The 24,487-nt window shown below is 38.1% G+C and overlaps 1 protein-coding gene across 9 annotated transcripts in view; it reads right to left on the minus strand.

Annotated features, from left to right (window-relative positions):
• DENND5A (DENN domain containing 5A) overlaps positions 1-24,487 on the minus strand; it is an 89,110-nt gene that overhangs the window by 22,807 nt on the left and 41,816 nt on the right. For 4 of the 9 annotated variants that reach the window (XR_006414298.1, XM_044425951.1, XM_044425953.1 and 1 more), the window contains exons 8-15: positions 23,768-24,002; positions 23,259-23,409; positions 22,254-22,347; positions 20,723-20,854; positions 15,017-15,169; positions 14,285-14,389; positions 7,784-7,868; positions 5,741-5,825 (exon numbers count right to left, since the gene is read on the minus strand). Coding sequence is in view for 8 of the 9 variants with exons in the window: in XM_044425951.1 (XP_044281886.1) it covers positions 5,741-5,825; positions 7,784-7,868; positions 14,285-14,389; positions 15,017-15,169; positions 20,723-20,854; positions 22,254-22,347; positions 23,259-23,409; positions 23,768-24,002 (1,040 nt within the window). In the remaining variant the exon portion in view is untranslated. Of the gene's footprint in view, positions 1-5,740; positions 5,826-7,783; positions 7,869-13,192; positions 13,405-14,284; positions 14,390-15,016; positions 15,170-20,722; positions 20,855-21,352; positions 21,461-22,253; positions 22,348-23,258; positions 23,410-23,767; positions 24,003-24,487 lie in introns of those variants that run through there. The other 5 variants (XM_044425959.1, XM_044425958.1, XM_044425952.1 and 2 more) reach the window with 5 other exon arrangements.

The raw sequence follows: 24,487 nt of genomic DNA on the forward strand, positions 1-24,487 counted from the left end.
AGTTGTCAAGATTCCTCTGCTGTGAAATAAAAGTTAAGTGAAAAGATATTACTAGTAGTATCTACTGAAGCTGCTTAGTAATTACATTTTAAATGCAACTGTTCAAATCTTCCGGCTCAGCATATCTATATATATATGCTGAAATCCAACAGCTACAAAAAGAGGAAGAGGTCTAACTGACAAACAAGTTCAGCTCACTTTTTGTATCCAGTACTTAGGAAACATTTTTAGACCTTGCAAATTAAAGAGGTAGTGGTATTAATGTGCTGCAAAAAAGAAGACAACAAACCATGTGTATGTTAGAAATTTGTTTATTTATTCACTAAATTTCTATCTCACCTTTCTACTAAAATTGTGCTCAAGGTGGGTATAAGTAACACATAAATAAAACAACAAACATATAATTAAAACATTAAAGCACATCAATAAGAAAGAAATTTTGGCACCACCAGATTAAAATCTACTTCAGACACAATCAGCTTACATGTCTAATGCCTGACAAAATAGAAATGTATTTGCCTACCACTGAATGGACAAAGTCTGATCTTCATTGTCGGGGTGCTAAAGAAACTGGAAGTAGCCACCAAGAAGGCCCACTCCCATGTTCCCACTGAATATGCCTCTGATAGGAGCAGGAAAAAGAAAAAGGCATGGCACAAGAATCTTAAACCTCAGGCGGACTCATATGGAAGAATGTAATCTTTCAAACAGCCTGATCCCAAGTCATGCAGGCTATTAAATGTACTTAAATATGGCAATCCTTGAAATCCATCACAACTTTAGTTGGTGCCAAATGCATCAGCTAGGTTGCAAGCTGGTACATGGTGGCAAGATCAAATTACCCTGTTATTTATTTAAGCCATACCACACACATTTGTATAAGGGAGACTTTGATGCCATCAAGAAGGAGACAACAAAGGAAAGTGAAAAAATGAAGAAAAGAGCAAGGTAGGTTTGGAATAGTGTAGGATCACAAAGGGGGGGGGGTGTTCTCTTTTTTTAGTTTTTTAATGGCAAGTAGATAAAGAGCTATTTGTGGAAACCTGCAAGAAGAAGAAAAAACAGGTTTATCAAGAAAGACACTAAGATTTTTCCAAAGCAAAAAAGTGTTGGAAGTAGGAAAAAAAGTATTACAGAGGAAAGAATTTCTTGAGGCACTGAAGGTGGGGGAGGAGTCCCTGCCAAAATGCTCTTAGACACTAAATCTTCCTGTTAAAAAGTTCCATTCAGGTCCATATATGTGATTCACAGAGACCACAAAGAAGAATTCCAATATCTGATCCCTCTCCCTGCTCCCTTTCCTGTCCCCCACACAATTGCTGTGGAAAGAACCATGCCAGCAGTTTCCTGAAGTTGCAAAGCAGGGCATTCTGCTAAGAGGGTAGGGTAAAGGAGAGGTCAAAATGCAGTGGTACCTTGGGTCATGAATTTAATCTGTTCCAGGACTCTGGTCGTGACCCAAACTGGTTGTGAGCCAAGTTAAATTTCCCCATAAGGTTCAATGTAAATAAGGTTAATCCATTCTGTAACCATTTTTTAAATCAGAAAAATGTGGAGCAAAGTGACAACAACAAAGATCGCGACCATCTACCCCTCCCTCCACCCCGAGCACAAGCACAGCCATCTCCCTGCCCCCCCGCCCCCCCAGCACAACCGAGATCGCGCCTATCATCCCTGCAGGCGCCCGTCATCCCAGCACACTGGGGGGTGGGGGGGGAGAGACGGCTGTGATCACAGGCGCACTAGGGGAGGAAGAGACGGGCGCAAACAGCGCACGGAGGGAGAGATACTGCTTAGTATTGCACAGAAGAAAGCAATAGTAAACCACTTCTGAATATTTCTTATCTTGAAAACCTTGTGATGAAAATATCCAAAATGAAACAAAAAATAGTGCCAGAAGATGAGACTCCCAGTCATAAGATAGTCAACCAACTAATGGCGAACAGCAAAGGCCAAACTTGATCAAAATCAAAAGCAAGTCTGCTGTCTGTCATGCACAGAGGTGAAAGGAAAGCCTGATGCAGCACAACAGATGCAATTGGAACATGGAATGTGAGAAATATGAATCAAGGCAAACAGGTAATCATAAAGCAAGAAACGAAATGTTTAAACATTGCTGTATGGATGTAAGTGAACTAAAGTGGACTAGAATGGAGCATTTTCAGTAAAAACCAAACAAGAGTGTTTTACTCTAGAAATGACAAACTCAGGAGAAAATTAGTGGCTCATATACTGAAGCAAGATGTAGCACAGACAATAAGGGGCTCTAATGCAAAGCCTGACCAAATAATATCAATCAGAATTCTCAGAAAACCTATCAACATAAATAACATTCAAGTCTACTCACCAACAACAGATGCTGAAGAAGAAGTAATTGAAAGCATTTATGCAAGAGTCCAAAAGGAAACTGATAACGCATTCAAACAGAGCATGCTGATAGGTGACTGGGATGCAACAGTAGGAAACAAAGCAGAATTAAATGTTGTACGAAAATTTGACCTAGTGGTTAGAAATGAATGAAGAGAATGACTCAGAGAATTATTTGAAACCAACCATCTGTTTACTGCAAATGCAGACTTCAGTTAAATGAATAGATAACTACATGCATGGACATAACCAGATGGCCAATATAGAAATCAAAACTGGAAAATAACTGGAAACTAAGAAATTGGAAATCTGTATTCTCGCTGCCAAAACAAGACCAGAGGCAGATTGTAGTAGCAACCATGAACTATTTATATAAAATTTTAGAGTAAAGCTAAGAGAGATCACTAACAGAAGCATAGCAAAAATACAAGCTAAATAGCATCCCTGAGGAATTTAAAATCCTCATAAAGAACAGATTAGCAATAGCTTTAGTGAACTCAATTAACTATGAACAAGAAAAACTATGGACTGAAACCATTACTAAGGAAGAATGCTAAAAGAATTCCTGTAGCAAAAAGAAAGAAAAACCCTAAATGGGTGAAAGAAGAAACACCCACAATTGCTAAAGACAGGCAAGCAGCAAAAGCAAACAGTGACAGAAATAGGGTCAGAATCCTGAATACTACTTTCAGCAACTATCACATAGTGACACAAAGAACTATTACATAAGCCTGTGCAAAGAAATAGAAGAGAACAACAAAAAAGGAAATAGAAGAGACCACATCCAAGAAGTAAGATTGCAGACTCCTTTGAAGAGTAATCATATGAGGAAAAATCTGCAATATTAGAAAGCTAAGTGAAAGCTGTTCCTTCCTTGGAAGGAATGAATCACCCAGAGTAGATAGGGAACCAATAGAACTGCAAAGACTGAATTGATCAAAATCCAAATTAGAATATGCCAAAAATATGAAAAATAAAACAACGACCTACAGTCTGGAAATATTCAATATACATTCCAGTTCCCAAGAAAGATGCAAATAAGTACAGCAATTATAGGTTGCTTTAAAACACTGCATTAACTTCCAATGCAAGAAAGGCCTCAGTACTTGATTGTCTCTATATGTAACCTGTATCATGAATGGAAAACTATTGTTAGGACAGAATATGGAGTAATGGAAAGATTTCCTATAGGCAAAGGCATCAGACAAGTGTGCATTTTATCTTCCTATCTATTCAATGTACATGCAAAACATACCATAAGCAAAGGCAGATTAGGATCAGAGGAAGAAAGAGTGAAAATTGGTGGAAGATACATCAATTATTTAAGATACGTAGATGATACCATATTACTGGAAGAAAGGAGCAATGAACTGAAATTATTTCTGATTAAAGTGAGAGAAGTAAAAAAGCAGGACTGCAGCTGAACATTAACAAAAATCATAACTACAGAAGAATTGCACAACTTGAGTATCAACAGTGAAGAAACTGAAATTGTGAAAGGTTTTGCATACCTCAGCTCAATCATCAGTTCAAAGGGAAACTACAGCCAAGAAATTCAAAGAAACATAGAAACAGAGCGAGTCAGAAGGGGCCTCCCTGAGGCCTGAGACGTTAAGGAAAGCAATGAAGCAACTAGAAAAAAAAATCATCAAATGTAAGGACATTTCAGTGGAGATCAAAGCCAATATCATCCAGTCCATTGTATTCCTGAACACTGTGTATGGGCATAACAGCTGGACAGTGAAAAGAGCTGACAGGAAGAAAATTGATGTTTTCAAAACATAGTGCTGTGAAATAGCTTCGCAAATTACTTTAACCAATAAAAAGACAAACAAGTGGGTCCTAGATCAAATCAAACAAGAACTTTCCCTGGAAGCGAAAATGATGAAACTGAAGCTGTTGTACTTGGAGTACATCATGACGAAGCAAAACTTACTGGAGAAGACAATCACGCTAGGGAAAGTTGAAAGAAGGGAAAGAAAAGGAAGACCAACTATGAGATGGATCAATTCCATGCTGCAGACTTGTATTTACAAGAGCTGAGCAAACTTGCTAAGGACAGGACATTCTGGAGGATTTTCATTCACAGGGTCACCATAAACCAGAGGTGATTTAATAGCATGTAACAACAATATTGTCTGCTTAGCCCCAGTCACATCTCCAACAGTGCACCCTCTCCAAAAATGTCTCCATCATCTGCCCTGTCAGTAATAGCTTTGCATGGATACTGAAACACAGACATCTCCAAGTTCAAAGCCTTCCATCTCATACGGACACAACCCATAGGTTTGCCCCTTAATAAGATTTACTGTTGTTTGATGCTATTATTGTTGTTATATTTAATTGCAGTACACCACCTTATGGTGTACTTTGGTGTACTATGGTGGAAAGTACACCTTTGTGGAAAAGTAGTATAGAAACATTACACATTCATAAAACTGTAGGTTTATAGGTCATAACTAGAACTGTGAATTTTGTACAGAAACAGACTAGTTAAGTAGCTGGTGATGCTGTTGTAGCAAAAGAGTCATGCACAAAACAGAAGCCCAAACAGGATGTATGTCACAGTGGCCAGTTTACCATTATGTGATAGTTGCTAAGAAGCCACTTTAAATGCATGAAGTGGAATGGAAATGGTAATTAAACAACAACTTACACAATTAACTGATTTTTTTTTCCCTCCAAAGTGTGGGTGTGTTTATTTGTGAGTAGATGTGTGCCCATATACTGAGAACAAATCTTGAAGCCATCTGTGAAAACTGGTTTCCACATCCTGGCCTTTTAAAAGCTATTGTCCATAATTCCTGTTTCAGATGCAATAAAAAGGAAGGATTCCTAGATTAACTGCTTCCTGCTCATGTGAAAAGAGAAAAGCAGCTGCATGTGGGTGCACAAAGCCCATTCATATGTATCTCAGCTTATTAAACTGAGCTCTGAACATTCCAATGCAAAATATGAGTGAACCTGATGAAGCAGATTTTACCTATGAAAGTCTGTGCTAAAATAAACTTGTACATCTCAGCCCCACAAGGTATTTTGCCTTAATGGTTTGCATAACAGTATTCTATCCTGTCTAAACCAGGCCTTCATCTTTTCTCTGTGAGGCAGGATGATTTTAAGGACTCATTTTAAATTTATGAAGGTGGTGATGGTGTGACTTAGGTGAAGTTATGCAAAACTGAACTCTCTTATTAGGAACTTAACATCTTTGAACACACTGGAACCTATTTTTGAACAAAATGCTTAGAATTATGCTGGCCATCTCAAAATAATATACTAATGAGAAAGTCTTTACAGGAACTGTTTTAAATCTGGCTTTTCTAAAAGTATGTGTGAACCTCTCACGCATGTCTTTACAATTTTAAAATCCAACCTCATGTCCTGGATCAGTGATACTTTCAAGGGAGACATTACTGGGCTGGCATCTGACTTTCTTCTTTCTGCATCTAGAAGAATTCCTAAAAAAAGGTATCAAATATTCTTTGTCAACAATGTAAATGCTTTAAATTTTAGCCAGTAAACAGATATTTGATTTCATTGAAAACCTGTAGAATGAGCCAGTGGTTATCAGGAAAGCTTGTTGCCCATGATTTAATATCTGAAGAGTAAACGGAGAGGAAATATAGTGTAAGTTTCCTCTCCATTTCCTTCCTAGCCATGAAATCTGTATATAGCACCCAAAGCAGCCCTTTTAGTTCTGTCCCATTCAACTGCCTTCTCAGACAGGTTTTACAACTCTTAGAGAACCACAGTAAACATAGCATTAACAGAAGTATTATTTCCAAATCACAAGAAGTAGTAGTTCCTTTATACTCCTCACTAGTCAGACCTCACCTGAAATACTGCGTCCAGTTCTGGGCACCAAGATTTAAGAAAGATGCAAAAAAATTAGAAAGGGTCCAGCAGAGGGAAAATGTGCATCAGCCTCATGACAAGGCAAAAAAAGAAAAATAAGAGGATTTTCCCTGAAAGAGGCTTTAAATATCATCGCCCCCTTTTTGCAAGTAAAGATCCCTTAATGTGTTCACCTTGTGACAGCTGGCAGGAGAAAGCAAACCAAAGGTGTATTCTGTTTGGAGTCTTTTTAGGTCAATATCCAAAGTTGATATTAAATGCATTTTGAAAGCAGGTACCCTCCCAGGACATTTCCCAGCTAAGATTCTCAATTTCTGCACTCACATAAATATGCACCTCCACACTTGCATGAGTGTGGCTAATTCTCCTGTTTTTAAATCACAAAAAGTGTTTGCACACATTTGTAGGCATAATTAAAAAAAGTCTCCCCACCACTGTTGTTGTTGCTAGTTGCGAAGTCGCATCCAACCCATCACAACCCAATGGACAACACTCCTCCAGGCCTTCCTGTCCTCCACCATCCCCCAGAGTCCACCTAAGCTCATGCCAACTGCTTCAGTGACTCCATCTAGCCACCTCATCCTCTGACGTCCCCTTTCTTTTTGCTGTCAATTATTCCCAGCATTAGGCTCTTCTCCAGTGAGTCCTTCCTTCCCATTAGGTGGCCAAAGTATTTGAGTTTCATCTTCAGTATCTGGCCTTCTAAAGAGCAGCCAGGGTTGATCTCCTCTAGGACTGACTGGTTTGATCGCCTTGCAGTCCAAGGGACTCGCAGGAGTCTTCTCCAGCACCACCATGCAAAGGCCTCATTTGCTCAGTGCTCAGCCTTCCTCATGGTCCAACTTTCATAGCCATACATTGCAACTGGGAAAACCATAGCCTTGACTATACAAACTTTTGTCGGCAGATGTCTCTGCTTTTTAGTATGCTGTCTAGATTTGCCAAAGCTTTCCTCCCAAGGAGCAAGTGTCTTTTAATTTCTTGGCTGCAGTCACCAACACTGACATCCCTTCTAATGTGCTACTTGGACACTTTGAAGAAGCTGTCACTGGTTATAAAAACAGGAATTGCCAAAATTGGGTGTCAACTGAAAATAAAAGTTTAAAAATGAGAAATGACCACAAAAGGACTCTTGGTTGTAGTAATGGAAAAGCAGCCAAGTCGGTACTGTGATGGACTTCTCTGGGAAATCTGTGGAAGAACCGGGGGCGGGGGGGGGAGTGAGGGCCAAGCAACCCAAAATGAGCCCAACTGTCTGTCAAGCACACTGTGGGTTGTTCGCACTACAACCAATCCACTGTGGCTTATTGCCAGGGTGGATTATTATGACATGGAAATTCTGCACCTCTCTGAGTGGATTGCTTTTCATTTAAGACAATAGTGATGCCAAGCAGAACACTTCCCTTCTAGCTAGTAATATTCACTGAAAGAAGACTAAATAGCTCTTTTTGGTATCAATAAAACTGCTTTGCATCAGTGTGTGGTGCCATCACTTTTCTTCATGATTTTTCCTCCTGAACATGACACTATTGTTCATATTCTTTAAGCAAGCTAACTGTACCTGAGGTACTGAAACTTCCTGATGTAGGTTTTCGCTGACGATTTTCTTGGTAATGTAACAAGTGTGACCACAAAGCAGACTTCCCCTAAAATTAGAAAGAAAGATTATTTGTCAAATGAAGAAGTAAATTATTAATTTAGAATATATATAATTTTATTTCAAAGATGTTTTGCACTAAAATTAATCATTACTTACAACAAAGCCAAGACAAAATGGCACAAAATTAGGTGCTTTAGATAAAATGTGCATACTTTCTGAGGGAAATTCATAAAGATATACTTGAAAATGTGACTAATTAAGTCTCATGTGCATAAAATAAAATCATCTTGGTTAATTCTACTACACTGATTGTAATGCAAGCAACACTCATCCAAGTTATTTTTATTTTGGACTGCTGTCCCCAATCCATAACACATTGATTAACTCCTCAGACAGGTACATGTAGAGATATTACCCCACTCCAGCACTGCTACTACTGGGATACATATTAATCATGTGACAAGTATGAGCCATCCAGATTTACCATATATTCTCTTTGATGAGGAGGAGTCTGATCAACTTCAATTAATATAGTTAACTGGATCTCAAAATGCTGAGTTCCCCCACTTAGGCCAGCCTCAGCACTTATGCCTTTTTAAAAATAACCATTACAGCTTAATAACTTTTTTTAAAAAAGAGGACTGTACTGTCAAAACACCTTCACAAGGAAATTTGTCTCTCAACAATGAAAAACCATATTAGGGTCACGGTAATCTTTATTCACCAGCTTGAACCCTACTGTCAGTTTCTGCCATGCTCATAAACAGCCTTACTTTCTTCAATTGATTGAAGATACTCTTGAGAGAGTCTGGGTTTTTCCTTCATAATTCAAAGGCTTCAATCCAGTGCATACTCATTTGGAAGTAAGGCTACTAAATTCAATGGTATATTCCAAGTAAATATGCATACAATTGGACCCTGCAAGCAGTCCTGCCCAATGACACTACATTTATTAGAGACAGAAAGTTAACTGTTTTACATAACTTTTAATGTAATAATTTACATTTTGTTTCCCTGAAAAGTCTGATTTATGTTATTTTAAAATAACTTATTAGCACTGAGATTTTCAAGACTCTAACTTGCATAGGTTTTGTCTACACACCTAAATTTTACATAATAAAATTATGGAAGCAATAATACATAATCCTACAAAAGCTATACTCCTAACTCTATACTGAATAACCTTGAATGCAATTTTTATACATAGATGGAGTATAAAAGCAATAAATACACTCCCTGAAAACTGAGGCACCATTTCCTTGCTGCAGATTCTTGGATAACAAATGTCCTTTTACTATAAAGAGATTTGCATTGCATGTGTACTTCCTCTGATCAGAAATCAGTAAGATGCCAGGCACTTGACTTGCTGTGCCCTTTCCAGGCAGTGTCAGTTTAGCAGATTAGCATGCAGTAATCTGGGTCCCTTCATCCAGAACTAGACAGTCCCTCAGGAACTCTTCCACATCTGGTTACTTTTATTTTATACTGTAGTTTTACATTTTATATGGTATTTTATCATATTTCATTTTATGATTTTAATAGCTGGAAACCTCCAAGAATGCTTCAGCTATTGGGCAGTAAAGAAATGTAATAAATAAATCTGAGAAAGTTGTAGCAGCTACAAAATATGGCTTCCAAGAAAAAAAACTAGCTGGCATAGTCTCACTAGTAAAATCGTTTTGAGAGCCAACAGTATGCAAGTTCCCCCAAAACAGTCTGGACTGTGGCAATTAATACTTGGAAAAATGGCATCCACCTTGCATAGTAAGTCCATAACTAGACTGATTTACCCATTTGTTGTATTTTGCAGTGAGGAAAAGAAGAAGTCTCCTCTTGGAAAAGTAAGAGCATTACTGTCATACATAACAGATTTCCTACATGGTCATGTTTAAAAAAATAGTGAAATTGGGATTTTAAGCAAATTGAGAATTGAAGCTTAATTTAAAAAAAAATCCTCAGTAGTACATTTTACAGGAATATTCAAAAATAACATGGGTAATGCTCACATAGGCTTGGGTCACACGATCAGCATAGCTTAAACAAGCTATGGTAGCTTGGTTAAGCCATGGCACATGCTAGCCTGTGTCAGGTGCCAAGTGCCTAATCATCTGTTGGGGCAATGTCATTTTGTCCAAATCAAGGTAGCATGACTTTTCAAAGGAGGAAACCTTCCTCAAACAATTCCACAACAGGCCATGGGTACACATAGGTTGCTTTCGCCTCCAACAAGCCATGCTACTCAAGTTCAGATAAAAGAAGCAGAGCCCAGGCAGGATAGTAGGAAAATGGTGCCCAGCATGCAGTGGTGCTTAAACAAGCCACCATGGCTCAAGTCACAGTGAACATGTGGACTGGTACAGTGTCCTCACAAAGGTTAATCCTTGCTATTATATAATGGCTTAGCTCACCCTCAACTTTAAAAAAATATAAACAAGGCAGTGTGTTTGTGCATACTGCTCGATATGTCTCACTGCAAAGTGGAGCAGTGAAACAAACCATGGACCTCTTGCCTATGTTTTGCCTAATATTATATGTAAACCAGTAATTCTGGCTTATATTTCTCCAAGGGTTAAGTTCAAACCATGGGTTATTGAAGAGGAGACAAACCAGAGTTTCTAGTTTGTACATAATACTAACCAACCATGGCTGGCTGGTTTACAATAATACATAACTTAAAAGATATATATATGGTTTGTTGTGATGATGAACTAGGTTATTGTGATGTTGAACTAGGCTGCTAAGGTCAGAACTAACAGCTAGGGAAGGAACTATGAGAGGAAGAGAAGGGCTGCTGAGAGAGAAAGAATTTAGTGTTTCTTTCCGTCAGTGCACATCAATCTACCTTATTTAGTGAGAAATATAGTAAGGAAGATCTGGGTGACATGCACTGGAACATAGGAAGCTGCTTTAAACTATCAGTCCATGGATGTTATCTAGCTTAGTACTGTCTGTGCTGACTGGCAATGGCTTTTCAAGATTACTGGCAGGGTCTCTCAGCAGCTCTACCTGGAAATACCAGGAAATGAGCCCATTTAATATGTAAAGCATGTGCTTTCACAAAATGGGTGCAGCACTATAACTGCTGTGTGTGGCCACTGGGGCAAGGTGCCAGAACACACAACAGCAGTCTATAGCTTTGATGGGAATTCAAGCTCAAACAGTGGAAGATGACATTGTTGTGGAATTGCAGCAGCCTCCACTTATCAGATTAAGGTCAGGGAATGTCTGGAGAGCAAGGAGAGTTGTTGTTCGTCCAGGCTGATGGGGGTGACACCAACTGGCCCATGGAAATGGGAACACTGCACAACAGGAGGTGAAGTTGACAGCTGGGCTGATGAGAGCCCTAGCCTACCAATAACAGAACCAGAGGAATAAACAGGGAGTTGTGTGTGCAGGTAAAGGGGGTATAAAGAGGGCGGGGGATGGGGCTGAGCAAAGTTAAAGAGGGCTCAACATTTCACTCTGGGTGAACTCAGAAATATTTAACAGTAAAGCCTTGTGAAAAGAAAATCAGGAGTGGTGTGCTTACTCAGGAGAAGAACTGTCCCTCACAACAATAATTGGGTAAGCATGCACTGTACCAGAGTTGGACTAGATGATCTTCACTGTCCTTTCCAACTGTATAATGGCTACCATCTTGGATGATACTAGGTACAGGAACATTTATTTAAAGCATTTTTATCAAGTTCTTAAGATCAATGAAACTATATATCATTAAAATAATCCAGTTCCTGACCCTCAAATTTTCAATTTAAAAGACACAATTTGAAAGGAAAAGAAGGGATAAGAAGAGAGGGATGAGAAAGGAAAGACAATGTCAACACAGGTAAGAGTACATAAAGTTACAAAGTTCCTTAGGACCAGCTGGGGTAGATAAATTTTGATTAGAGAAGGAGTCCAAAAGACAATTTGTTTATGTTTTTTATGATACAGTGGCTCTACTTCATTTCTCTCCTTCTGTTGCAGTAATACGAATATGGCCACCATGTTTTCTGACCCAGCGCTGATTTCCCAGAAAAACTTAACAAGTATTAGAGGGGCTAATATGTAAACAAATTCTATTAGTACAAAATTATTTTATTCTGAATATGTTCACCTGGTTTGATAACAGCATATGAATAGTTACCACAGATTTAAAGCAATGGTTTTACCTATTTATTTAGTTCAGGTTTTTTAGTCAAGAATGCTTTAGTTGATTGTGAAATTAAAAAATACCTATTCACAACTAAATATTTATAACAGAGGATAACATAGTAAGAGGAAAGCTATGTAGCCTTAGAAGTTTATGGACATAAATAGCAATAGCTACAACTTAGTTGATGTATGGTAGGCAATCAGAAGATACTGTAATTTTTAATTATTATGAAGGAAATGTTCAAATGGCAAATAAGTGGAAATATTTACTATAGAAAAAATAAATGGGAAAGTATGTAATAAGCTTCTGTGCTCCCCCTTCCCACTTCTTGCACTGTATAGTCATAAAGAGGGGATCAGAAGCTTCTACCTCTGTTTCAGGTTGCTCAAAATTTGCATATTGTCCAGGCACTAAACTGTGGTTAATACAGATTATGGTCTGTTCATAATCCATGGTTTGAAACTGGCTTTTTATAACAAACCATATTTAAGACTAATTAGTTTGTTAGGTTCAGCAAACCATGACAAGTCCTGGTCAATCAAATACCAAGTGAAAGGTTGAGAGCTCCTTGTGACCACACCAGAGAAGGGGATGGCATATAGGTCTAAGGCTCAGTGCAGTTCATTCTCATAATTCTAAACTGTGAGCTGTGAACCAGATCATGCAAACATCTCTTAAAAATATATAATTATTTAAGTTCTTTATTTCCCGCAAGAAGATACAAAATACTAAACTTAATCTCACATTATACATTAGAAATTCCCTCTGTGTGCATTTAACTGGTCATTTCCAAAACAGGAAAAAAAATCTCAAACAGTTTAAGACTGTAATGCATAAATTAATGTTGGCTGTATTGCAATTTCTGTTCTAGCATCTCATTTATAGTACAAGTGGAGTTAAATCATAAATATGCAGTTAATAGGTTTTGCTCATGTTCATCTGCCATATTTGGTTCCTAGAAGTGTTTTTTGCATATTGTCTACTTATTTCTCCTGCTTATCTCATTTGAGTTGTTCAGCAAATATCCCTGTAATACACCAACATTATGGATTGATTAGGCTCATCATATCTCAGCTTATTAGGACAAGATATGCATTAGTATTTGCTCACGCATGGAACTCCTATGGTCCAGTTCAGCTGTGATTAAACCAGTAAGTCCCTAGCTTATCATTGATTTCCATTTCACCCAAACATGAAAAGTACAGTTACCAGTTTCAGAAAATGCCAGGATGTTAAACTAATATCAAGCCTTTCTTCTTCCATATCTCATAATGATATTTTCTGAGTACAGAAAAAATGAGGAACGTTAGTGAATTTCCTGGTTTAATTACAGCTCACAAAGTATGTGCAAACAAAAGATTCATGCCTAGTTCCTTAAAATATACTAAGATGATCCAAATATAACCTTGGTCTGTGACACACCATGGCCTGGATTTCAAAGCTGGATCTGTGAAAGATTAGAAAGATAATGGTTCTGCCCAGAAGTGCATATGTATGGATTATTAAGGGATGGATTAAAATGTTCTTTTAATTCTGATTATTTAGGCTTGACATATTAAAGGCCCTATAACAACAACTACTACTACTATGGTTGCCACCAACAAACAGGTACATATGGGAAAATACAGATATCATTATAAACAAATTAGCTCAGTATAGCTCCTGTATAATTAACAACATAGATGCTGGCTCCAGTGCTGGAACAGATCATATAAAGAGCACAAAAGCCTAAGGGAACTAAAAAGAATATCATATTATGTGGAATTATAAATAAACAGCTCATAAAGCAGTGACCTTATTTGTTTCCTTGAATTGCATGATGATATGTGGACAAAGCCAAGGGAGAAGAAAACTGGAATGTATATACAAAAGAAATTATGATAAATGTTTTGATAATGAATAAACTAAATGCTATCATAAATCTCAATGACATTGGATTAACTTGGTTGAAAAATATGACACTGAAATCACAAATGGAAATTGATAGCTAGGTAGGCTAAGGAAATCCAGCACTGGGGAGTGGGCAAAAGCTTGGTATGGTATGGAAGGAGTTGAGGGAAGCTATCTTCACACGGACTCATGAGGAGGCATAATCTTCTACTGAAGATTACAAAAAGAAAAAAGAAACCCTTTGCACAAAATTAGGCTTCTGTAGTTGAATCCAAAGCTGATGTTATAAGGAGGAATAGTAGTATTTTTATGAAAGACTCTTTACTTCAAAAAACTTTGGATGTTTTGCACTTCCTCCATCAGACTCCCAAATACTCTACCACAACAGACCGTTCAGCACTGTTTGCCAACATCCTGAATCAATCCAAAGAATTAACCTTATGTAGGGTTGGCCGCTTGCTGGTCTGAAAGGCCCAAATCTGAGTTGTAGCAGAGTATACTGATGCTCTATCTTCTAGGATGAAAGTAGTACAGCTTCTATCCTATGCAGTATATAAGAGGGAAGGTAAGAGTCAGACAATATATACCTTCACACACAGAAACTGATACAGTCTAGAAGTGAATTCAGGCAATTCTCATAGGTACTCATACCTATCAAACAAGTTTCTATAACTTCTTTTTATCATCTTCTAGTTAAAGTTCACAATAAAGGTGCGAAAGAAAAGAAGAGATAGAACTTATAGGGCTGGATTTAAAGATATTATGAGCAGAGGGCTGCTCACAAAAAGGTCACTCTCAGCTTCCAGAAAGGAAAGGAAAACAGGTAATTTTAGCTGATTCCTCCTTTCCTCTGCAAATCCTCAAATGTCCCACAAATATGCTGTGAAAGGTTGGGGGATCCTTCTGTAACAGCTTGGAGGTAGCATGGGAGGTTTGAGAGGGGACGGGAAATCTGCAAACGAAGAATACTTTTTACTGCTCTGTTCACAGAAGCCTCCACAGGATCCAACCCTCCCCATATGATTAAGTAATTTACATAAACGATAAAAATTCAAGGTAGGATCAGTATGTCTTGCACTTTAATATCAAATTTTAATTCAAAAAGATAGTGTAGTTTAAAAGATCAGTAAAAGTTGGCAAATTTTACAACCACCATTTCCTTTTTTTACCTGCTTTACTTGCAGACCATGGCTCCATATCCTTTCCAAGAGATCACAGAGACTGGCTATCAATGTGTTTTCTTCTACACCTGTAATATTCACCTCACCATGACCAAGTTCCACTGCTTCACGACCCATTTTCTCCACTAGCATCCTCTTTGTCTTTTGAGAGAGAAAGAAGAGAAAGTAACAATTGCATTTTTTGTCAGAGAAAACCACCAGGATGTTATATGCATTACCCCAGGTAAGCAGCAGTTTAATAGAATCACTATATTTAGGTTGCTCAGTTGAAATACATATTTTAATTAGCAATATTTTCCATTACGGCTCTACCAGCATTGCTCCCTTGTATGTCTTACATTTTTCTGTCAAAATCAGCACAATGGAAAATTTGTTTGCAGTGAATAATAAAAAGGAACACCTTTTTCCCTATTTGCCCTCCTGCCCCCTGAGATCAGCAACAGAAGCCCTCCTCCGGGAACCCTCTGCGAAAGATGTTAGGAGACAGAGTACCCGGAGGAGGGCCTTCTCTGCGGTGGCACCCCAACTATGGAATGCGCTCCCCAGAGAGGTCCGCCTGGTGCCATCATTATGTTTTTCGGCACCAAGTTAAGACCTGTTTATTTAATCAATATTTTAATATGTTTTAATATTGAATTTTACTGTTGTATTTTTATTAACTTGCAGCCAGACTGGGTTGTCAATTTATTTATGCTGTAAGCCATCCAGAGACGCAAGTAATTGGACTGCATACAAATATATATATAAAAATAAAATGCCTGTGGTTTTCAATTTACAATCCACTTGAATTAGCATGATAAATGTAAGTCCATAGAGCCTGCTCTGCAATATTTTCTGCTTCTTGCTTTCTGGTTACAACCCCCAGAAATAAGAAGACCCTCTGGAATGTGATGGGAAGTGATGAAGGTGGTTGCAACAAGGAGGAATTAAAGACACCCCTTTTGCATGAGCCCATTTGTCTCATACAAGGGATTCTCTGTATTCTGTTTACTGAGTTCAAGAATCATTAGTTTATCTCTCTGCTGATATATGACCTATGTTTGTAAGCCATGCCATGCTTACACTATTTTTAAAGAAAACTCCACCACCATATGAAGTCCCCTCCAGCACTTCCTCCCATTAAAACACCTATTACTTCACATAACCCTCTTCTTCCTGTTTTTTGGATTCTTCTGAAATGAATGCAGAAGTAGAGAGAAAGACACTACTTCTAGGTCTCTCACTTGTTCAGTTTTTCTTTCTAAAGTACATAGTAATTTTTAATGTCTTGTTAATGCAATTATGTGTTTTCACCCATAAATGATTGCATAAACATAGCTTTGATTCTGTGCTTGAAGAATACATCTTTAAAATCTAGTGTATTTCAATTCATTACTTGCTACATAGAGAATTCCAACAATAAAGGCCTTAGTGACAATCTGACATTGCAACAAATTTTAAGTATCCCAGGCAGAGCTTTCTGAGGGGAAAAATAAACACTTTCTAATAGACTTAACAGCTATTCTTGTAAGGCCATAGAATCATAGAATAATAGAGTTGCAAGGGGCCATGAAGGTCATTGGGTCCAAACCCCCGCTGTTGCAGGACACCAAGTTACACCATCCCACTCATGTTTAGCCTATTGCTTACAATTACTCTGAGATCTTTTTCTTTTTTAGTTCTGTTGAGCCACATATTCCCCATCTTGTATCAATGCATTTGACTTCTTTTTCCTAGATGGAGAACTTGGCACTTGTCCTTATCGAATCTCATTCTGTTGCTTTGAGCCCAGTGTTCAAGTTTATCAAGATCACCCTAGATCTTCATTCTGTCTTCTAGGGTGTTTGCCATTCCACCCAATTTTGTATCATCTGCAAATTTTATTTTCTTTCCCTGTATTTCTCATCTAAATCATTAAGAAAGATGTTGAAAAGCACTGGGCCCAGGGCTGAACCTTGTAGCACCCCACTAGATACCAATTTGAGAAGGTGCCATTGATGAGCACTCTTTGTGTCAGATTTAGCAGCCAATTTTGGATCCACCTAATAGTTTTTCCATCTAGTTCAGTTTTTGCTAATTTTCTTATCAGAATGTTGTGTGGCACTATGTTGAAACCTTTGCTAAAGTCTAGGTAGATTATGTCCACAGTGTTCCCTTTGCCCATTTGGAAGGTTACCCAGTCAAAAAAAGGAGAATAAATTAGTCTGACAGGATTTATTTTTGATAAATCCATGCTGGCTTCTATTAATTACTGCAATTTCTCCAAGGTGCTTGCAAATGGATTTTTTTTGCTCTAGGAAATGATGTTAGACTAGCTGGTCTATAGTTCCCAGGTTCATCTTTTTTCCCCTTTTTGACGACAGGGACATTAGCCCTACTCCATTCATCTGACACTTATCTTGTTTTCCAAGATTTATTGGAGATAATGGCCAGTGGTTCTGAGAGTTCCTCTGCTAGCTCTTTTATTACTCTGGGATGGAGTTCATAGGGCCCTGGAGATTTGAAAGTGTTTATTCCATCTAGCTATTCCTTGATCTTTGTCTGTCAGTCTTGGGCTGCCATCTCTCACTTCCAGCTTGGACTTCCTCTTGATTTCAGATTTCCTTATGGGAGAAGACTAAGGCAAAGCAGAAATTGAGCACCTCTGCCTTTTCCTTGTCGTCTGTTATCACTCTGCCATCCACTTTAAGTAGCTGGACACAATTCCTTTTCTCATGTCTTTTGTTCTGGATGTATCTGAAGAAGACTTTCTTGTTGTTCTTAGCATCCCTTGCTATTCTCAGTTCATTTCCTGCTTTAGCCTTCCTGATGTCACTCCTGCAACTTCTTGCTATTTGTTTATATTCTTCCTTGTGCCTTGGCCCTGCTTCCACCTCCTGTACATATTCTTTTTTTCTTTCAGGCTGTCACTTAACTTTTTGTGGAGCCACAGGGGCTTCCTCTGCTGTCTTCTACTCTTTTTTCTATGGATTGATCATAGTTATGTTTGGAGAATATTCTTTTTCAAGATTCCCCACCCCTCTTGGATGCCTTTCCTCTTAAGGGTGTATTGCCATGGCACTTCGCTTATCATTTTTCTGTGTTCATTCAAGTTGGCTTTCTTGAAGTCCAGGTTGCTTGTTTGCCTCCAGTTACCCTTTGTCTCCTTTATAATTGAGAATTCAAGTATCGCATGGTCACTTTCCCCCAGAGTTCCCATGGTTGTTATTTTGTCCACCAGACCATCCCTGTTCGTTTGTATTAAATTGAGGATAGCTGATCCTCTCATACCTTCCTCTACTTTCTGCTGGAGAAAGTTGTCAGCAACACATGTCAGGAATCTCTTGGAGGGGCCATGCTTGGCAGAATTTGTCTCCCTGCATATATCAGGGAAATTGAAGTACCCCATGATAACTACATCATTCTTGGAAATGCTGGCAAGTTGCTTTTTGAAGGTGGCAGCCTTGTCCTTTTTTTGACTGGGTAGATGGTAATATATGCCAATAACTATGTTTTTCTTCTATTTTGCTCCCTTTAAATTTAGCCAGATGCTTTTGGCGGAGCTACTCAATTCCTCTTCTTGTATTTCTGTGCAGATATATGTGTCTTACATATATTGCAACTCCACCTCCCTTTTTGTCCTTTCTATTTTTCTTGAACACGTTGTATCCATCAATTGTAGAGTTCCAGTCATGCAAGTCATCCTACCAAGTTTCTGTTATTCCTGTGAGATCATAATTGCCCTCATGTACTATGAGCTCAAGTTTGTGCTGTTTGTTTCCCATACTCTGGGCACTGGTGTAGAGACATCAAAGTTCTTTCTCATTGTGCCCTATGTTTTTTGGGAGACTGGTGTTGGGCCCTGCTTGAAGTTTTTTCTCTGTTGAAATATAGAAGTCTTTGCCAGGGGATGGTATGCCATGCTGCACATCGCCCTTCCCTATAGGTTTTGGTTTAAAGCTATTCTGAAGAAGTTTTTCATGTAGCATCCAAACATCTGCTTCCCGTTCTTTGTGAGGCACAGCCCATCATTTGCCAAAAGTCCATCTTCTGGGAAGCTTAGATTGTGGTCCCAGCATACAAATATCTCTTTATGGTTTAGAAATATTAGAGACATATTAAAGTAGTGCAGCAACAGAATATGCTACTATTCAGTCACTGTTCATTTTTATATAGATCTTTGCCACTATCAATAAAAGCAACTCATCCTTCTCAGTTAACAGCTTTCTGGTAGAGACTGATGTCTCTATGATACAGTGCAACTTAGATTTTACATGGAAAATGGGGGTTTAGATTTTTATAAACATCTTGACTCTTTACCTTCTATTGTAATTGAATTAATATTTAATTATTATAATGTGCAATAGACCCACTGTTTGGGCATAGAAGTATTGTCTGTAAACAAGATTTTAGTTATGTATGTCTTTATAATGCTTTGCTTTCACTGTAGGACTGTTTGATTAACTCTTTCTCACCAGAGAAAATTTACCAAGCACCCTTAAAACTTTGTCTCAAATGCTGACTGTATTTGAATGCCAGACCCAACAAGAGGGGAGAGATGGATGGATGGACAGATTTTTAATTCAGTTCATATTATTGTTGCACTGTGACACAGAGAGGTAGGTTAAGCTGAGAATCTGTGACTTGACCAAAGTTGCCTAATGAGCTCCATGGCCGAATGAGGACTAGAACCCAGATCTCCAAATCTTTCTGAACCCAATCCAGAAATCTTAACCACTGCACCACACTGGTGGGGAGGATAGATAAAAGGCAGGTGTGGGAGAGGGAAAAGAGAAAGAAGAGGGAAAAGTTTTCGTGAGTACATGAGCAGGAAGCCAGGATAAGGATTTTGGCTTCAAAAAATCCTAATTCTAATAATCAAAGTACAGAGCAACTGCAAAGAGTGGGTAAGAGCTATAGGCTTGCTACAATAAAGACAGGTAAAGAAGGAAGACCCTGCACATATGCACAGCAACAGGATTTGGAAGAACTGTAGGAAAGGACAAAGGACTGCATTTTCTCCTGTAAAAAGAGAGGAAAGAGAAACTTTGTTGCTTAGTGCTACTCATCCAAAGTTAAAATCAAGTTTGTTAATATACCCATGCATGTATCTGCATCCTTTCATTCTCCATTTAGATCCTTCCTTCCTTCATTCATTCATTCATTTCCATTTCTATGCCACCCCATAACCTGAAGGTTCTTTGGGTGGCTTACAATGCTAAAACAAAATAAACAATCCCATTGTGTTGGTTGTGAGCCGCCACAAGGCTTCGGGGCGAATGGGGCGGCATAGAAGTCTCCTAAATAAATAAATGAATTGCTGCCACATCAGCTTCAGAGGCCCTTCTTTGTGTTTCCCCTCTGACTGAAGACCCCTGGGAATGAGCCTTTTCTGTGTTGGTCCTGAGAGTGGTTTGTCAATGAACTGTGGTGTATCATTGAACTGTGTGTTGTTGCCTGAAACCAAAAACAACTCACAGTTCACAATCCAATAAAAAAATTATTGTTTCTCTTCATGGGTAGCAAGTCATGGTTCATTGGCATGGCTGAATTCAGACAACACAAAAATCTATATTTCAATAACACCCCTGAGTGTGTTATTGTGTTATTGTGTTGTCTCAACCCAGTCAGTATAACACCTTATCAAGGGATCATTTCCATTTAAACCAACTCCTCTGAGTAGCTGCAGTACCACCAGAGGCTGGGTCAACAAGGAAACAACTAATTGCATAATACCTTATTTCGGCATTCTTTCAGCAAACCTTCAACAAATTTCCAATTTGTTTGGGCAATTACTGATGGTGACAGATTAGACAATTTGGGCTGCCGGATAGTGCTGCCTAGATTCCTGGCTTCTTGGATATATTTCTATTAAAAAATAGAAACACAAATTTATACAAAGTCACAACATTAAAATGCTTACAAAAGTTTTCATTTTGCTCTTTTGCTAGAGAAATGCCAACATGAAATATAGCAAAATCTCAAAAGATATATGCATTTTTCTTTTACTGGAATTTATTCTCAGCTTTAAACAGCCTAGCTACTATTACTGTACATCAACAATGAAGCATTTTATTGCATGAAGATAAGCATATACTTCCTGTAATACAGAATCATTGTGCTACTCACAGTATTCAATATATTTGAAATATCACAGTAATTAGATCATCTCGGCTTATGCTAACTCATACTTTGGGACTGAATATAATGCAATGCTTGGCCTTTGCAGAAGAAAACTCTGAAATACAGCTTAACTCTGAAACTTTGTTCAGAATAATACCTATAATATTTTTGTATTATAATGACAAATACCCAAACAGAGTCACACACATTGTATACCTATGCACATACACAAACACAACATACCAGGTAAAGCTCTGAAACAGATTTAATAGATTGCCTGAAAGGCCAATCATGATGGTCCATGTCTAAATATAATTGCAACTGAAGCTTGGGCAAAGGAAAATCCAGCTGCTGGTGAAACAGGAAAGAAAGCAAAGCAAAGCAGAACAGAACAGAACAGAACAGAACAGAACAAAACAAAACAAAAACAAAAATCACACCATCCATGTTAAGTGAAAGCTGAGTAGACAGAAATCATAAAAGTACACATGAAAGAATAAAGCAGAGCTCATTTAAGTAAATTTGTGATTTTCCAAATGATGGGAAATTAATGATGCAACATAATGCATAATTAAAACAGTAAAACAAAATTTTAACTCCAGAAAGGAATATAATTCAGCCATCAACACACAAGATAAAAAATGTTAGGGCCTTGAACTTCAATTTAAATTGTTTTGCATGTAAGAATTTTCCATAATTGCAGAACAGATTTTTTTTTTCAGTTGCAAAGCAGAAAAGCCAAAAATATCAGTATTGTAAGATTTTCCAATTTATTTAGACTCATGAGTATTTTTCTAGTAAGTAATAATCATTTGGCCAACAGTAACAGCAGAAATCAATCTCTGAGAACTAATTTACTGAACAGGTTTGGGCATACTTGCACAAAGACACATTCACACCCAGTGTGGAACAGCTGCCTGCTACAAATAGGTGCTACATGAACCCCTCCCTGAACACTTCCCATAGAAGGATGTATTTGACATAGCTCTTCATACAGGTTACCATTGTATACCAGATGAAGATCTCAGCCATGTATCGTTGGGTGGGGAAAAGCATCTTACATATATGGTCAGGTAACCTACACTGTCATCTGTAGAAGAGAGACAGACATTAAAATTGTATATTGCTACAGTATATTTTGCACCTCTCTCTGGTCATTGTCAAGACGAAGGTGCTCTGTATGCTGCTTCTGTCTGTCCTTTCTCCTCCACTGCGCAGGTGCATTTCGCTTGGTCCATCTAGAAAATCAAAAGTGGCATTTCTCAGTTACGCTAGCTCAAAAATCAAGATGATCACATACATGAACTATCAACAAAGGTTGCTAATTTTAAAGTGTTAAAAATGGTATAACATACAGTTTAACCACAAACATATACTAGGTCAAACTTTGCTCAGCATTGTTTTTGCTAGTAATATTGTAATACTGTGGTGATAAACATGTATTAATGCAGGGAATTACCTGGAAAATGTGCTTAATTTTTTTTGTTTGCTGATCTAGCTTCAACAACTAACTCAGGTAAGGATAGCATGCTGCCTGGTCATGTGCTAGTGGTAGGACTGATACTATATGATACTCAAATTAGATATTCCACTCCCCATGTTCTTTTGACCAGGGGGAGGCAGAAAATAGATCTCTAGATGTTTTAAAACTCCTAGGATTCCTGACCACTGGCCATACTTTTAGGGGCTTCTGAAAAGTGAAATCTAAAACATACAGTGATCTAGCGTCTGCCCAGTCTTCTCCTAGAGATCCAGGAATGGGCTATGTATCATAGAAAATGGCTGTGTTTACATGATCACTGGGCAGAAGGAAGCCACCCTGCTCCCTCCCATGTGCTGGTCAAGCCTTGTGTGATTTGTCCCATTATCTTTAAGGAGCACAGGCTGCCATGCTGTCTGAACTTGGCGAGATTCACAGTTTGGGTTGGTTTGGAAGCCACCTGTACTGCACACTTCACCATACTTGGGCAACATGGGAGTTCACATGCTGCAAAGTTGGTTAGGCAAATTTGTGCAGTGTGCAACCAGCAAAATGGAGGTAAAAAGGCCACCTTGGCTTCTCTTCCTCAGTGATCATGTGAACCTAGTGATTACTGCCAGGTTCCGTTGATTTGGTATTCAAAAGATCTTCCCAATATAGTGTACTCACTTATTGCTTGCTGGCCCTGTAGAAAGTACATCAGACTGAAGCTTGGGGAAAAAACCAGGTTCATATTTTCCTTGTCCAATCTTCATATCAAGCAAGTGGGGATGGATTGCAGTATGATCTATTTTTGCTAGCCTTAACTCAATAGCTTTCTCTGAAGGAAAACAAATCCATTATACATGCATCTTAAAATATATTATTTTCACAATATGGCCTCATGTTGTGAAATAAAATAGGGAGAATAGACATGCCAAGTCAGTAAGACACAAATTTGCTCAGAACGTAAACAGGAAGAAGAGAAAGCATTACCTAATTGATATGTTTATATCATGTGCACTTACATGATAAAAATGAAACCTTTACAAGAACAATAAAGTATCATCTACATTTCTATCTAAACACCGGTCTCTATCATTATCAATTGAGAAATTACAACTTTCTCAAAAGCTTAATTTTATGCAAAGAATTCAGACATTACTACAGCCCCTTTTTAAGATATTTTCAGCCCTTACCAGCCTCATCAATGGTATTGCACTTTTGATACATGGATGTGCGCAAGGTTGGAGTTCGGACATTTAAGAGCCTAATTTTATCCACTCTAGAATCAAACACTCTCAAGACAGGATCTTTTTCATCGTCATCATGGCACATTATCTTGTTGTCAATAAAAGAAGCAAACATCTGTGTCTCCAAAAATCTTGAGAGGAAAGGCAAATAAGGCTCAGGCTGGTCAGACAAGAAGGATGCCTAATAAATTAAAAGAAGAGATGTTCATTTAACTTAAAGAGACATTTAAAAAGGATACAGAGGACAGTATCCAAAGGTGTCATTGTACAAACTCAAATAGTATTAGCAGAACTTCTCTGACTCTTTCCACTGAGCAAGCTGCTTGTGCAACGGGTTGTGAAAGCAGTTGTGCAACCTGTTACACAAATGGAATGTTCAATAGGTTATACAGTGAGTTAAATAAGAGTTGTGTAACTGACTGCACAATGGTTTGCACAAACATAATACACAACTGCTTACACAAATATGGTTGCACAAATGTACCTTTAATTGGATTCTTCTCTTGCACATAGTTCAGAATCTAGTTTCTAACAGTACAGTATCATTTGCAATAACAGAATGATATGGCTTGATGCTAGCCAGTAGTTTTCCATCACTTTATAATCACTGAAATTATGTTCTAATTTATTTTAACTTATTTTTATATTCATTTTAATATATACACT

The sequence above is a fragment of the Varanus komodoensis genome, unplaced genomic scaffold, assembly GCF_004798865.1.
Source record: "Varanus komodoensis strain SLA01 unplaced genomic scaffold, ASM479886v1 scaffold16, whole genome shotgun sequence".
NCBI classification, from domain to species: domain Eukaryota; kingdom Metazoa; phylum Chordata; class Lepidosauria; order Squamata; family Varanidae; genus Varanus; species Varanus komodoensis.